Source organism: Scleropages formosus, chromosome 12, assembly GCF_900964775.1.
Source record: "Scleropages formosus chromosome 12, fSclFor1.1, whole genome shotgun sequence".
Classification (NCBI taxonomy): domain Eukaryota; kingdom Metazoa; phylum Chordata; class Actinopteri; order Osteoglossiformes; family Osteoglossidae; genus Scleropages; species Scleropages formosus.
In genome coordinates this window covers 914,527-930,964 of record NC_041817.1, presented here as the reverse complement: position 1 = coordinate 930,964, position 16,438 = coordinate 914,527, and the positions used below count along the sequence as shown (strand labels likewise).

General features: G+C 37.9%; 2 protein-coding genes and 1 long non-coding RNA gene across 4 annotated transcripts; 1 reads left to right on the top strand and 2 right to left on the bottom strand.

Annotated features, from left to right (window-relative positions):
- Positions 1–1,138: 1,138 nt before the first annotated feature.
- gcgb (glucagon b) lies at positions 1,139–4,128 on the bottom strand. The gene is made up of 4 exons (XM_029256934.1): positions 4,010–4,128; positions 3,636–3,791; positions 2,329–2,445; positions 1,139–1,855 (listed from the first exon to the last, which is right to left on the bottom strand). Exons 1-4 carry the CDS (start codon positions 4,102–4,104, stop codon positions 1,705–1,707), a joined length of 519 nt encoding a protein of 172 aa, XP_029112767.1. The 5' UTR covers positions 4,105–4,128; the 3' UTR covers positions 1,139–1,704.
- A 2,302-nt stretch (positions 4,129–6,430) lies between these two features.
- On the bottom strand, positions 6,431–16,345 carry fap (fibroblast activation protein, alpha). Of its 2 annotated transcripts, XM_018741655.2 has the most exons (26): positions 15,226–16,345; positions 14,834–14,918; positions 13,768–13,854; positions 13,554–13,648; positions 13,388–13,462; positions 13,230–13,282; positions 12,916–12,988; positions 12,520–12,640; positions 12,056–12,210; positions 11,639–11,736; positions 11,338–11,467; positions 11,152–11,190; positions 10,912–11,010; positions 10,740–10,810; positions 10,277–10,330; positions 10,019–10,143; positions 9,767–9,817; positions 9,346–9,444; positions 9,185–9,254; positions 8,882–9,076; positions 8,455–8,509; positions 8,259–8,358; positions 8,078–8,136; positions 7,582–7,654; positions 7,298–7,371; positions 6,431–6,954 (listed from the first exon to the last, which is right to left on the bottom strand). In XM_018741655.2, the coding sequence occupies exons 1-26, from the start codon at positions 15,229–15,231 to the stop codon at positions 6,853–6,855; spliced, it is 2,244 nt and encodes a 747-aa protein (XP_018597171.1). In that variant the 5' UTR covers positions 15,232–16,345; the 3' UTR covers positions 6,431–6,852. The 2 variants fall into 2 exon arrangements, with proteins under 2 accessions (XP_018597171.1, XP_018597172.1); XM_018741656.2 differs by lacking the exon at positions 11,152–11,190.
- Positions 8,748–14,909, top strand: LOC108927959 (uncharacterized). Its single transcript, XR_001965636.1, has 3 exons — positions 8,748–8,837; positions 10,102–10,192; positions 14,793–14,909. It is a non-coding gene; the product is annotated as an uncharacterized LOC108927959 (long non-coding RNA).
- Positions 16,346–16,438: the final 93 nt, after the last annotated feature.

Genomic DNA, 16,438 nt, shown 5'->3' with positions numbered 1-16,438 from the left:
ACACACTACAGTATGACAGGTGTGTACGTGGAATGTGTAGTTAACAAATGGCATGTTTGCATAGCATAGATATTTTCATAGATATTTTATTAATGTTGCTCCCTTATCTAAAGGATTTCAATGGTTTACACAGCAGGGTATTTTAACTGGAGCAATTCAGAGGTAAGACCTAGATCAAGAGCGCTACAGCAGTAGCAGGGAGTGAAACTTGGAACAGCAAACTTCAGGAGCTCCGTGAAGGTGGCCCCCTTACAGAGCTCTACCTTCAAGTTAGAATTTTCTCTGAGATGGTGACACGGTGGCACAGCGAGTAGCGCTGCTGTCTCACAGCGCCTGGGTGTTGAGAGAGGATGTGGGTTTGATCCCTACTCAGTCTGTGTGGAGTTTGTGTGTTCTCCCCGTGTCTGTGTGGGTTTCCTCTGGGTGCTCTGGTTTCCTCCCACCGTCCAAAGACATGCTGTTTAGATTCACCCATTCTGTATGAGTGAGAGAGCGAGTGTGTTCCACTGATGTATGGATGAGTGACCCAGTGTAAGTAATGTATCTAGCAGTGTAAGTTACCTTGGTGAATAGGGTGTGCGGGTTACTAACACTATATAGTATCCACTGGAAGTTGCTTAGGAGAAAAGTGTCTGCTAAGTGAATAAATGTAGATGTACAGTACTTTGCTTTGGAGAAAAGCATCTGCTAAATGAATAAATGTAAATAAATCCATGTAATTAAAACTTTAAAACCTGCTGCAGCATAAATGCATGTGTTATGGAATTTTTATTTGTATTTAAGGTAACATAAAATATCTGGTTCCTAAATTAATGAGGGTTTTCTCAGTACTTATCAATACTGTACGTAGATTAGTAGGAGCGTGTAAAATCAGCAGGAAAGGTTCAATGGAAGAACAAACTGAGTTTGATAAAGGACAACATATTGCAATGTCTGTTTTGATTCTTCATTGGACTATTTTTGTTTTGTCATTAGCAGGAGTATGCAAACTGAAAATGCAGCTTTTGTTCCAGTTCAGTTGTATTAAGAATTCTTTCCCCTATTCTGCCTCCATTCATATTTAGGTTGTATTTATGCAACATATCTTTTGCATATATTAAAGAATATTTTTGAACATGCAAATTTGTAAATAGCAAATAAGTGATTAGCTATATCATGACAATATTTATTTTGCACAACAGTATACCATTAAAGCATATTCTTTGCATTTTGATACAATCTTCACAAACAAATTTGCTATGGCAAGTAAGAGTAAGTAAGCAAGGCTAGCCTGAGTAACCTGAGTTTTAGTAATATTTGCATTATTTTTCTCAGTGCATAAACATACAAAATATGGCTTTATAAAAATATTCGAGGCCTTTTGGAAGATACACAATTCATAACTTAAAAGCGAAACATTCACAAAGATTCCATTAATTTTTCTTCATTGCAGTCTAAGTAATATGGCTTTTAAGTAACACAGTGTCTGTAGGATGCAGACTATAAAGGCTTTTCAGTTTAAGTGCAGCACCTAAATTTTCTGGTCTGAGGAAGCATGATTTTTCCATCACTGGTGTCAGTTTTGTGGGTTGCTGAAAAAGAAATAGGATGTTAATTTATTACTTATGAGCAAAATGTTATTCTGATGTGACAATGTTAAAAATCAATGTTACATATTACTCCATTTTACATTTACCATGTGATATGACTTAGTATTGTAAATGGTTACCTTGCTTCTGAAGGTTTAGAATTCATGACCCAGAGTAAAAATTCCTTAGCAGCAATGCTATCTAGAGCATTGTGTACATCGCTGGTGAAGCTTCCATCTACATGTCTTCTATGCACTGCATCATGTCCCCAGTATTTCTCTGAAAATCTGAGCATGTAAAGACACTTTAGCACCAAAAATGTCCTGCTCTGCATAATTATACACCAAGATGAGTTGAATTAGATGAATTAAGAGTTTGTAAATTTTTCTTTTTAATTTAAAAAAAAAAAGCAGAATATATATATATATTATATATACACATATATATATATGCTTTAAAGACCAAATGTAATGTATGCATAGTAATGTACTGATGTATATTTATATGTATGTGCATTGCAAATATATATTTGCTTATATTAAACATATTTTTATATTAGAGTGAAAAAGTATAAATATTCAATCTCCGAAACCTCAGTCATAAAGTCAGAACTTCATTTCAGGAGATTTATTGCATGACCAGTGAAGTAACAGTACAGGTCATTAAAAGGTGTGATATTACAGGATAATTATGCAAGAGATAATTTTCTGTCCTCTAGGCACGGATTTACATGGTGGCTCATTTTGAAGGAAATCCCTACTCTCGTCTGGCTTGTGCTGTCTTCAGCCAAGAGACAAACTCCTTGGCAGCCTGGTCTTGCAGGTAAGAACTGATATCACTGGTGTAGGTACCATCGGCATGGCGTTTCGAAGGACTTCTAGAATGGAAAAACACAATTAGTTGAATAATGGCATAGATAGCCCTACTATAAACTCGTGACAAAGTCACAGAAAGATATTTGTTGTTCTGCTTGTATCATAGATCTGTTTGCAAGTGATACTGATCATGTTACATTTCACTAAAATATTTTCCATTGTTCTCTAATAGACCTCATTTTATGTCCTCGAACAGAAAGGCTAAGAAATGTCAGATACATCACCCCAGCTCTCTAACTCTTCAGATTATCCAGTTATCACCCTGAAGCATAACAGTTTAAATGTATGGTGGATGTTTGATGTGCACAAGATATTTTTTATGTTTTACCACAATGAAAATGCACTGTCAGATAGTCAAAAACTGTATGACTGTAGAACAAATGCTGAAAAAAATCATATGCAATGTCATATAATACACCTTCCAGTCAAAAGTATGCTGCTTATTAAGTGATAGGAGGCTAATGTTTGTTTCAATTAACATTTGGGAAGATTTTCTTCTCTGACACCTCTTCAGTGACATTTAATTAATCTCTCATTTGCTTTAATATTGACATTTCAGTAACAACAGAATTAGCAAAATAAATGGCCCATTACTTTAACCTTCTAAAGTTGTGTAGAATGTGGAACTTCTCACACCTGTGAAGAATTTCAGCAGAACTTGTGCACAGTTTCAAAACACTTAGTGGACCACAGGATTTCTCATTATGTGACAATGTACAGTATGCAGTGAACCAGTTCATACGGCCCATGAGCAATGCGTTAACACTGTGAAACAAGTGACTTTTTATCATTATGATACAGTGGGGAACCAATACAATAAAGCACATATGTTTTGCTAACAACCTTGGAAAATGTTTCAAAGGTAATCCAGGGGGGTTGCCATTCCTGTATGTCATTGCTGCAAAAGTTTTTTTTTCAATTTTTGATAGTCAAATAAGTCTTCATGAGGACCAGACCCAGAGAAATAAAATCTTACCACATATCTAGGTGTAATGTTATAATATGATGTGATGCATGACCCATGGGTAATTAGAAAGCCTTGGAGTTTGAGCAATATCAGCGATATTTTTCAGTTCTAGATTTTTTCTACTGACATTTGATGACAGATTTAACAGATATCCTTTCACCGTTTGCCCAAAATTGTTTAAATGTCACCCTGTATGATGGCAGGGCACTTTAGAACAACACTCACCCGTTCCTTTTGGAGTTCATTAACCACTGAACAAAGTCCTGTGCTCGCCTTGTCTCCAGATATTTACTGTAATCATTAGTGAATGTCCCTTGTGAGTGTCTCTTCACATTTGTAAGATCCCTTGGTTCATTCAACAGTGTGTCGTCTGTGAGAAAGCTGCAAAATTTCAGCAAACTTTTATTAAATTTGAATTTTAAGCCATCTGAGCTTAAGAAAAATATCTTAGATATACTACACATCAGTGAAATTCCTGGAAACAGCCAAATAATTCATAGGTCTCAGAATGAACACTGTAAAAGTATATTACATAACCTGGTGAATTCACTCAAGCATTTCCTTGAAGGTTCACCAGGGTAATGTACAGAAGAAGTTACCTGGAGCTGTCATCTGTTTCCTGCAGTGGGATTTGCCAGCTGCTCTGAACAATAATGAGGACCAGCAGTCCCACCATAGAATGAAATCCATTCATTGTGTATCCCTTCAAAAACTTCAAAAAGACATCCATTTATCATTATTTATTTAACATTTATTCACACGTACATACACATGCAATATACAACATATAACTACTTACGCAATGCAAAGGAATAAATGATAAAGCTATTAGAAAAAAAGCTTTCTTTGTGACAGAACCATGCCTTGAATTGGAAAACAAAGTATTGTTTCGAATGGCAACAGGTGTTCATAGGTGTTCACATCTAGATGAGTTGAGAGAGCGCTCACAGCTCACCTTTGTCCCTGATCGAGAGTGAAAAGGGAGCGAGATCTCCTCTTCGCAGTCCTTTGCTGGCTACTCTTGTCTGGCTCCGTGCAGCTGCTCTGGGCCCCTGCTTGGTGCGCTTGGCCTTATATAGTGAAGAGCGATGACGGCCTGTCCAGGTGGTCGGCCCCCAACAGACTGTTCAGCACATTCGTTACTCTCGATCCATTAGCCAAGGCACTCTGAGTAATTCTTAGTTTGTTTTGATGGGATGCAGCCATATTCACAGGAGATGAGACCTGTCACTTAGGTGTGGAAATCAAACAAGGTGACCATCCTGTCAAATAAACAAAAGCCATGACTATTTCCTGATTAAGTCTGCTTACCATCATTTGGATGCTGAATCCCTAACTGTAGGATTTATAAAGATTTATAATGCAATGTCATTCTATTATCTATTTTTGCACCAAATGTCACTATAATTCTTACCTTCCAAATTTCTTTTATCCTTGCAAAAATCTATACTTCTATAATTTTCCTATTTTATAAGCTTTTACTTTCAAAAGTAAAACATGTAAAAACTTCTTTCAGTCTAATTTTTAATTTTAGGTTTAGGATTTTTTTTGAAAAAATAAACCTTTATGACATTTTGTTATTGAGGTATCAATTCTTTGTGGTCTTTTCACTATTAAAATTATGAAAATATACTGAAGTCTTACAAAAAGTTGAATTACAAATACATCCATTCTGATGTCTTGACATGCATAATTCATGTGATACTGCATTTAATTATATTGGAAACAGTTTCTTTCCGCTCAACAAACGTTTCTTCTTTATTGTGTGTTAATAAATTATATGATGTGTTTTTCACTGTGCAAAGTGTAATGGGGCAACTGGTAATGAAGTGGCTAGTCTTTGGATCCAAAAGTTGTGAGTTTAAATCTCACCTCTCGCTGTTGAGCAAGCAAGGTACTTATCCTAAAGTTGCTTTGGTAAAATTGCTCGGCTGGCATTGATGGATAGACTAGACATGGATGTCTGGCACAGCTGGTAGTGTAGTGGTTAGAGCTACTGCCTTCGGACCCAAAAGTTGCAGATTTGAGCCCCACCTCTGGCTGTAGTACCCTTGAGCAAGGTACTTACCCTTAAAAAAAAAAAAAATTGCTCCAGTGAAATTATCCAGCTGTATAGATGGGTAAATGATTGTAAGCATGTAATAATTGTGACCTTAACATTGTAAGTTGCTTTAGAGGAAAGTATCAGCTAAATGAATAAATATAGATGCTAAAAATGTAAACTCACTCTAGTGAAATGGAATATCACCTTGCTGGCAAAGAACAAGCCTGAGTGGAAAAGTATCAGTTTGATATATTTATGTCTCACTTGTACATATAGTGTGGGCACTGGAACCAGGCTTCTTCATTGGGAGTATCTTTCTCCTAGAGTTCCTCCTCCTGAAAGGTCGTGGCTGTGTGGAGGGACGCTCGCAATCCCCCTGGTGTTCAACCCAGTGGATTAGTGGGTCGAGTCAATGCAGCTATGCGTCGTGTAGAGGAAAACAATGACTTGTTTTTGCATATCCACCAAACAGCTGCTTAGAGTATTCGGCCTCCTTAAAGAAGGTTGGTGGTGTACTTGAGAGGGTGCTGCCTACTGACTCAGTAGTCCTCCTAGGAGACCTCAGCACTCACACTGGGAATGAAGGAGGTACTGGAGGGGCTGACAGGGACCCTTGCCAGAAACAGGGGCCAGAAGATACAGAAAAAATTGAGAATGCTCCTTTCTATGTGAATGTTGTAAGGACCATCTGCTGTAAGGATGATTTCAGTGCTTCCGCAGGAATTGCTACATCCTGCGACGCACAAAATGCAGGTTAACTTATAAACAGTTTTCAACAGCTAAAAGGCCAATGGGTCCCCTTGACTAGTTCACGGCGCAAAACTATTTTGCACCTGCATGACATGGATTCCAAACTCTAGTGTACACTAACAATTGGGGAGCAAAAAACTAATAATATTAACATTTTCACTGAATTATATGGACACATGAACAACTTAATACCGCTTTACAAAAATAAGAACAGCTGCACCGCAGGTTATTGCATCATTTCATTTGATCTTTTGAAATTGCACACATTGGTTCAATAACAGTGATTTTTAAACAGTGTGTACACATTAGATTTGTTTCATCTAGTGACCACTTCACAAACACACCTTACTTTCAATAAGCAGTGTGCACTTTTGTTTGATTGTCATAGTTATGAAATTTAAAAATATACGCTGGCTATAGTTTTTTTTTTTTTTAAATCATAAATTTTCGATAAAAAAAATGGAAAGGAAAATTCCTACATCAGATATTGAACTCTGATAGAACTGACATCAAACCATGCACTTTTTTTTTCAGTATAAAAAAACAGAAAAAATGCAAACACTGCAAATGGACTTTGTGAATATTTATGATATGACAGATGGGCAGGGGGTGCACACGGCAGGTGTGTTGGGTTGCTCAGACTTTGCTCTATTTGGTTTCCTTCAAGCACTTTTGGAGGAAATGGCTCATGTGGGTGAAGACATGACGGTAGGCTGAACCTCCAAGCTCATGGTTTTTGTCAGTGTACCACTGTGGGGAAAGCAATACAACAACATGTTTTAATACAAATTGCACAGATCTTTTGGAGCATTTCAGGTTTTCATGTTTTCTATAAAGACATAAAAGAACTAGAGAACACAAAATACCCTCTAGATCACATACAGTACTATCGCATACATGTACTGGGAATAATACTGTCTGGGCTGGAGGATATATTTTAATAGCATATAATGTAAAAGTATCCTGTTACCCATTTATTTTAATGAGAAAATGGTACACTTTAGGTTAAATCTAATTCCCCTTTCCCTTACTCTCTCTGTTTAGTTCTACACTCTGCTTTTACTCCAGTCCTTTTGTCTCCCTTGATATTTACCATTGCTTCAAAGTCCACTTGCTCCTCAACAAGTGCTTTTGATATCTGTGCTGCTTGCTGGAAATGGACGTTATCTAAAAAAGAGGCATGGACATGTATGATTTATTTATTTTGCTAACAGTTTATATTAGGAATTGTGCATTGAGCTATACAGTAGCAAAACATTACTGAATACTGAAACTCTGGTAAAGCTCAGTTAGTTTTTCTTGTTTATTTACATACTGTCTGAAGGCAAATGAATATATTTTTGCTGAAAAATCTTTTGCAAAAACACGATCACTTACCATCTGCTGTCCCGTGAATTAGCAGGTATTCTACTGATTTGAAGTTCTTTGCTCTGCTTGCTACTGTGGAATTCTTTAAGACAACCATACAGATCCACTGTTACTATTACTATATAATTGCAACATAATATAAAAATGTACAGAAAACCACTTGTGGACACCAAAAAGGATACACTTCAATTTCTGACAAATAACAGAAATAACACAGGAAATTCAATAACTCTGAAACCTAAATTTAATAAAACACTGCATTGCGAATGCATGAGTAATTCTTTTGAAAGAAGTCCACTTAAATAAAAGCTACATTTTCCTGATTTTTTGGTGATAACATACAGCTGTTTATGGCCATAATTGATTTTCTATTGCTTTTTTGTTAATCTTTGTAAATAATTGACAATTTGAGACAAATGTGTGTATATAAATTACACAAACATTTGCCTGAAAAAATTATTAAAAAAAACTTCAATTAGACAGGGCAGCATTTTTACGGACTTACTTTGTAAAATTCAGCATTGTCCTTAGGGCGGCTCATATAACGCTCGGTATAAACTGAGTCTGAATGTTGAAGAAAAAAGTAACATTTGTTCATGAATTAACACTTCATTCTCAGAAAAAATGGTGTAGTTTATAGGCCCAGCGTGACAAAGGTGTGTTTTATTGTAACATTTTCTCCCTACCATAATATTCCCAGCTACATACAGGAGCAACGGCCACTCCACACTTGAAAAGTCCACTCCCAGATCCTAAAGCCATGGAGGTGACATAGCCACCATATGACTGGAAAAAGGAAATGAATAAATATGAAGCTTTTTCCTCACCAAATAATGGCAAGTAAATGTCCTACTTTCTATTTTTGAAAGTATTTCAACTTACCCAACCCCAAATGGCGATTCTTTTCTTGTCTATAAAGCCCATATCAATGAATTTTCTAAAACAACAAGAAGTATCTGTTAGAGATGAAAATTCTATTTCTAGGTCAGTTATATGAGAAAGTTTGATTTTGTAACTGAACATGTACTGAACTTAAAATGGAATGAAAAAAAATTGTGTCATTTTTATAGAGCTGAGTTTTATGATTCATTTTCATTTTGACGTCATAACAGTGTTGTTTTACATCCAAAAATAGGTTTACAAAGTCTAATGTATTTTTACATTTTGACAGGATCCCTTGTGAACACTTTATCGGCTACACAACGAAGACTCACCTTATTGCCCATCAGCCCCTTTTTAACTGTACTGTAAATGGTTATTATGAGGTGAGCATTTTGACTGTGCTTTGTTCTTTGGCAATACACCTTACCTCACAGCCGATAGCTGATCTTCCACCTCATATGTGCCCAGACGTCGGTAGATTGAGTGCAGTATTTTATCACCTTGGTAACCACTTCCTCTTCCATCGAAGCTAGCCGTAATAATGTTCTCTGAGCTGGCAAGATAAGATCCCCAGTTTAGCCTGAAGCGGTAATCAGCCTTTTGACTGCATGGCCCAGCATACCTATGAAAATAGAAGTGGCACATTAATTATCTTTCATTACAAAGGGAAATTTAGTTAAACAACAAATATAGCTAACAAAGATTAATTCACACCGTCAGAAAAACTCACACGTCAATTAGAAGTGGGTATTTTTTGGATTTATCAAAATTAGGAGGGAGCATCATCTGGTACCAAAGTTCTGTAAAGAAATGCAAAAATACAGAAATGAGCTATGAGGTATGGTGATGCAATTGTATTATTCTACTTTTTAACTTTGCTACAAATTATACCAAATCCTCCAACATTCACGGTTCCTCGCAGCATGGTTGGCATTTTGAATTCAGCCAGAATGCGTTCCAGTGCACTGTTATCTTCAAGAACTTCAATGTCTAAAACAAATCAGCAGGAAGTACTACTCATTGCACTCATTTCACACTGTGTGCACTACAATTTTTCAGTAATTTTCATTAACTAAACAACTATTTAGGTAACTGTATTTGTATGAATGTGGTACTTGAGCAGTACGAGACCTAAGTTATCTATTTTATTAGTAGAATACCCATTTACTACAATAAGGACTAAAAGCATGTATGACAAATGATGAATTGTAGTGTTAAAGATTTTAGATTAATTTAAACCCATGAAAATGCTAAGTAATTAAATTACTTAGATTAGTACAAGTTAACAAATTGTCTGGATTAATTTACATACCTGAACCGGGGTTTTGGGTATCCCTAATTGTAAATAAAGGTAGTCCAGGTCCTTTTAAAACAAAAAACAAAAATATGTGAAATTAACTCTATATAAACTGAGACTTATTTGACAATACATGCATTAGTTTGGCTCCAGAATACAATCAGGCATCACTGGGTGACATGAAGGTCAGAATTCCATCCTCGAGGAATTTGAACGAGACAGTTATCTGTGAGTGTTCTGATGAGACGCTGAAGAGGGGTAATGCACCATAGCAGCCCATGCGGTAGTAGGTGGCGTCCTGGCTGAAGTATGCAAAGTTGTACTGACACCTTTCTTCTTGCACCGCACAGGTAAGGCATCGAGGAGCAGAATGGCTTTTCCCAATCTCGATTCTGACAAACAGACACGGTTACATTGTAGTCTCAACACTTGACGGCACAGGTAGGTAAAACTAATTATGGCTATCAGTCTAGGTGATGTTAATTATTACTATCAGTACAAATGATTTACAAGTGACAGCCTTACTTGTAAACATTCCTCTGTCCAGGTCTCCTGAGATGTTCATTACTGACATAGTATCTGTAAACAAGGATAAAAACATTGTCTTATTAATCTGTGTTTCTTTTTGCAAAAGAAAATATTTTATATTGCATCTCTAGTATTTCAAAAGAAATACCAAATACTAATAATACTGTCATGCTTGGGCTTACAACTGCTGTAGGAAAGTGCTTAGATGGAAAAGAGGGCAAATGAGAATGAAAGATAAGAGAGTTATATGCACAAAACCATTCTGGTGCGGAGGCAACATAATTGCTTTTTACATTTACTACTTGTAAATGACGACATATGGATTCCCAAAAATTATGAAATGCTGTAAAGGTTCTTACAGGATTGCATGGTTTTATGGCTGTACTGTAGCAACTTTGATGAAGACATGAGTATGAATATTATACACAATCAGTTTTCCTTTCTTGAGCAGGATACCTACATGGCATCTTTGGTCACTTTGGAAATGTAAATGTCCTCCCAAGGTCCTGATGTGATGGGTGTTGCTGTGCCCTAAAAACAATTTTAATTTGATGTGAACCAAACTAAGTCTGCAACAAAATCTATGATGTCAAAAGTCTGAAATGAAAGTAACCTCACAAAAGAACACTTACAGCATTCACATAGTGAATATGTTTATAACCATTGGAATCACTCATTATTTTATAAAAACTTGTGTTATCAGCAGCGAAAAAAGGATGGAGTGGTGAATACTGAAAAACAGAAAGGTAATAAATATTTAATACATTTTATTAGAAGATAAAAAAGATGCCACCAATAAAACATGCATCAAAGGATGCTTAAAATAATATGTGTGAATGGCATGCATTTATTACAACGTGGAACTGACTTACATGTCCGACCCAACCCGTTTCACTCTTTTCCTCGTGAGTCTACAAACAAGATTGTTGGCTCAAACTGTTACACAGATGTTGGTTTTGTCCAACAGATGCTGTATAGCCTTGTATAGGACAGGTTATTGCTTATTTATTCAAGAGACCAAAGAAGGCTCAAATAAGAGTAAATTCAAAGGCACATACCCAATTTGCATTCCAGCTGTTTCCATCAAAATCATAGACTTGCAAGAGGACATGGTTTTGACTTCTCTTCACCCACTGAACAGCAATGCGCTCATCTGTGACCCAGGTGACTGTACTCAAGTAGTGGTCACTGTAGGAAAAAATACGTTTGCTATAATAAATATATTTTACATATTTATAATTCTTGGCAGCTCTTTAAATATTGACTGTACATTCTGATCAAGAAAAAATGCTGAAGAAATAGTTTCAGTTGAATTCCGTTATGTTGCATTTTATTAAGATAAAGCAAGATGTACTGTACCTTTCTCCTATTGAATGCGGTACTAAAATTTGCATGACTCTGGAGGTGTCTTCAGAGTCAACAACAAAGAGTTTTGCTTTGGGAATTGTTGTTCCAGCCTGCATAACAAAAGCACAATGTTAAACCCAGAAAGTTTTGAAAAATTATACTAAATTAATGTTAGTATATCAGTTAAACATGTAGTTGTTTTATCTGCTGTTTGAGTTTAGTACAGTGACATGTTCACATCCATGCTAGAAGGTTATATTTTGTAGCCAAGGCCATTTAAAGCCTCTGTGTAAATAAAAAAAAAAATCCCATTTTGCAGGAATATTCTTACATTTGGACACAAAGTTCTAAATGTGTACTGCCACACAACACAGTCTCTTACAAGCCGTAATGAGCTGATCCAAAATTTGTTTGAATGAGCTACTTTACCTTTGGGTATGGAACGATGACTGTTCTTGGGTATTGGTCAGAGCCATACCAGGAAAACTCTATAGTATGGACTTCAGTATCATTAAACTCCACATAAGCCAGAAATTTCCCACTTGGTGACCACCACATTGCATCATTTGATGAGAACATTTCCTCTAGTAGTTATAGAAGAAAACAATTTCAATTAAATCTCAATTATCTCACAGTTCTCCATTACTAATGTCATAACCCTGAGGCAAACTGATTTAACGTCTGAAAAGCTGCAGAAAATGGCTTATGCCAGTTGCTAGTTGTTATACAGTGTGTTGGCTATATTATTTGTTATGGTGATATTGTTAGATAGTTGTACATTCAACCTAGGTTATACATTAATGAATGAATTTTAAAAAAAGGCCACAGTTCGCAATTACTATGAACACATTCTAAAAATAGTCTTAATGCACACTTTGTAATTTTATACTTACCCTCATAAACCCAGTCTGGAATGCCATTGAGAATTTTATTCTCCTCTCCATTGGTAGTAACTTTTATTGCATCAGAAGTGGCTAGCAGTTTTATATAAACATTGTAATTCCAAACAAAGGCCTGTAAGATAATTCTCATTACATAAAGCAGTGGATTGTTTTATTTGTACCAGTTAATCTGGGTACTTCTCTATAAACTGTTGATCTGATCAAAAAAAGGAACAATAAACATAACAGCCAATACACTGTAGTTATCTGTTTACTTGTAACAGTTATGCCTGTGCCAATCAAGCTGTCAACAACTGAAACTTGGAACAGAGGCCTCTTTATAGACAGTGGACAGCACAAAATTCACAACAAAGGTCTATGATGAAGAACTTTGGGTTGTAAACTTACTAGTTCATTTCCAGTTGGCGCCCATAACAGGTACTGTATGTTTTGAGGAATACTGGATGGTGTAACAAATCTCCTGAAAGAAAAAAGTAGAAAAAATGGTTTGTCTCTCCATCCATGCCGTGTGGCTCTTATTGGATGCTGTATATGTCACTCCATGCTCTATACTCTAACCAAACAGCAGCATATAGTTTCAATGATATACTTTCACCTTAAAACAGTAGAAGAAGTCTTAAGCACTGGAATGGGAATTTAAGATCAATATATGGTATACTGTACCATGTCATTGGTGACTGCTTGGTAAACAAAACACTTACGAGTTTTCTCTGTCATAAATAGAATAAGAAGCTGTGAATGAATGCCTCCATTTCTGTAGAAACAATGGATAAAGAAATTAATTGTGCATAGTGACAGTAAAGCATTTAAACTATTCATCACAGAAAATAAACCCTTATGATGTTTCTAATTGCATTACTTTTGAGTAATTGCTCTCCAGGCACACAAATTTGCGATCCGCAGATACTAAGTAATCAGTAGCATCCACTTGGACCTGTGGACACATAAAGCACATATGAGATCCAGAACACGTCCCCAGTTTGAATTAAAAATTGTGATCATTACGGGGAAAAAAAATGCTTTACAAATGTTTTGTTGTTCAAAAATTCTGAAGAATTTCTTGTCTCTACATTGTAGAGAAAAACATGGCCTTCCTTTGTTTTATGCAGGTATTCAGTGTCTGTGAGAGAATCAGATTGGGAATTAGTTTTATTTGAGAGTGGCTGCGATTATATTGCAGGTGCATGAGAACACGGAAGAAAGCGATGAAACAGATGCGCACACAGGCTTTCCTACTACCTGATATCCACCGTAGATTGTACACGTTATAACGAATGGTGTCATTGAAGTAGTCGTCAAGCGTAAAGATCCTTTTGGCATTCCTTCCTGAAATGATGATAACACAGTCACTCGGTCTCTCGTGCTTCAGAATCATGCTTAATGCCATGGACTGTGCTGCCACAACAACCTCGAGTTTACACAGAACAAATGATAATATGAGCATGTTTATTAAATATAACCGCAATTACTTTTATACAAAATAAGGAGGATGAGGAGGGGTCTGAGAGAGTATCTCGGGGTACAGTGAGTCCCCCCGGTAGGGAGGAGGTAGCCAAGGTCAGGTGGCGAGCGGTACGTCGAAGTGCTTCTCAGGAAACACATTTACGCGTATTTTTCTTGCCCCCCCCTTGCCAACGCCTAATGCGCAAAAGTCAAGCGCGTAAAATATGACGCGTGACACTACGCTTGCGTCATGAGAGCACGATTTCTGCCGTTTTGAAATTATAGCACAATTGATTCTCACGTTCATTTCCGAATTATTCACTTCCTTCATAACCAATAACTAATAACAGTCACTTGGTGGCGCCAAGGCCGCCAGAGAAAGCAGTGACGTAATGAGCAACGCTCAAAGTCTTTCAAAGAAGTGTTCTTCTGATTTACGCGCTGCTCATTTACTGTTATGAGACTTTCACACCCTAAGAGTAAGAACGCAATTTAAAAAAAAAAAAAAAAAAAAGTTTTTAAAGCGATATGTTTATTATGTGTTACACATCCAAGCTGACGCTGCCTTCGTGTAAGTCATCATGCTGCTCGAGTCTGAGACGGAACGCAGGCAACTACCTCAAAAACTACTACAAAAAGACATCTGAGCTGGGGGAAAAAAGTCACATAGATTTGGAGAAAGTGTTATGTGTACTAACTGGTAGTTCTGAATGTTCAGACAAGCAGCCCAGGCTAAGTCACGTGGTTTCATTTAAAAAGTTATGTGCTCTTTCTTTCATTTATGTGCGAGCATGATGAAGGGCTGTTTTGTTTGTCCACAGCTACTTTCAGCGACGCGGCGTAGGAAATGGACAGCACTTACCGCTGAGAAATACCTGCAGAGGAACCACTATCAAGGTGATGAGGACGAGCGCCAGAGCGACCCCCAGGAGCGCCCTGCTGCATCGCTTTCGGACGGTTGGGCCGTCAATACAAAAATAAAATAGGCACAAGTCAGTGATAATAAAGCCAGGTCCAGCTAGGTGCGAGCTGCTGAACTCCGGTTAGGAGGCATTCAGAGAACTTAAAATCATGTACCAAAAACTCATATGCCATGGCGTTTGCTGCTGCTGTGTATTAACACAGCAACAAGGCTTGGTAGTAGAATGTCTAAAACTAAAGTGGTAGTTAAAAAGAAAAAAGTAAGGGTACAACGCACGTAACTATTTGTAAATGAGATGATGATGAGAAGATCAGCACTTGAAGGTTACTGACCGGCATGGTTGCTCGGGAAGGAGCAGATGTTGAGTGATGAGGGTGAAGAGGCGAGAACCAACCGAGGGCTCGCCGAGCCGGAGCCGGAGTCGCTGGACGGGATCCACTGAGCGCTCTAACGCCGAGGAGCAGCGCGCACCGCGCACCAGTCCTCCATACATACAGTAGTAGTACGTTTGGTTTGCTATTACTTTCAGCAGGAAATTGTTTATGAGGAGGAAAAAAAAAAAAAAAAAAAAACAACTTGTACTAACCTTACAAAAAAGGAAGAAAAAGAAAAAAAAAAAAAAAACTGCTCACGTTTCCTTGGGGTGGATATCGCTGGCTTAAAGTTCTAAGTTTGTGTCTACGAAGAAGTCAGTGTGTTTAGCGCAGCCCCGCTTTGGCTTTCAGCTCCTCGACTATTCCCACAGGTGTCTTTAGACTCATAGTCACACATCACTGCATGTTGAAGGAGAAGTGCTGGAAAATGGCTGTTAACTCAGTCATGGCTGAATGTATGGGAAGCTGCTGCTGTGCATAGCAGAGACACTGGCTTTCGTTAACGTGACTTTTGTTCAAGGAATGGGCTCGGCTCGATGGGCGTTTCTGAGGAGCACAACTTGTCGGCCTGCGGTTTACCTCACCCTCAGTACTGTGGGGTGAGAGTGCAGGCGAACGCACATCCTGAGCTCCGGAACGTCGTGTGCTTCGTGCCAAACGTGTTCGAAGGATTCGAGGAAAGCCGAAGGACTCGAGTCGTAGCCCAAAGGTTGTTGGTTCCCGTCCCGCTCCCTGCCACTACAGTAGTATCGCCGAGCAAGGTGTATACCCCTCATTTACTAGTCAATCCCTCCGCTTACATGCGTCAACTGTTGTAAGAGACTCCTGCTAAATGCATCAGCTAGGAGGCATGAAATTATTTCATTCATAAAATAGTGCTGTGCAGTATCCTCGGAGTTGACTTGTACCTGTGAATGAAGGTATGTGGGGGGGGGAAGAGTGGTCTGCACAATTACAATGAGGAGTTAAAATGGCAACAGCAACCACTCATAATACTTGAGAAACAATGAAGTCAGGCTTGACGGGGGGGCGCAGTGGGTTTGGCCTGTGCCTGCTCTCTGGTGGGTCTGGGGTTCGAGTCCTGCTTGGGGTGCCTTGTGATGGACTGGCGTCCCGTCCTGGGTGTGTCCCCTCCCTCTCCAGCCCTGCGCCATGCTGCCAGGCTCGGCTC

Bases quoted from the DNA above. Each gene is read 5' to 3' on its own strand.
- gcgb (XM_029256934.1), bottom strand. From the start codon at position 4,104: ATGAATGGATTTCATTCTATGGTGGGACTGCTGGTCCTCATTATTGTT. The intron at 3,792-4,009 runs GTAACTTCTTCT...GAAATTTTGCAG, and splicing joins GAAACAGATGACAGCTCCAG to CTTTCTCACAGACGACACAC. The intron at 1,856-2,328 runs GTAGGGATTTCC...TTACATGCTCAG, and splicing joins ACAGCACAAGCCAGACGAGA to ATTTTCAGAGAAATACTGGG.
- fap (XM_018741655.2), bottom strand. The intron at 13,855-14,833 runs GTAAGTGCTGTC...TCATCATTTCAG, and splicing joins TCTGCAGGTATTTCTCAGCG to GAAGGAATGCCAAAAGGATC. The intron at 8,137-8,258 runs GTAGGGAGAAAA...TTCAACATTCAG, and splicing joins ATGTAGCTGGGAATATTATG to ACTCAGTTTATACCGAGCGT.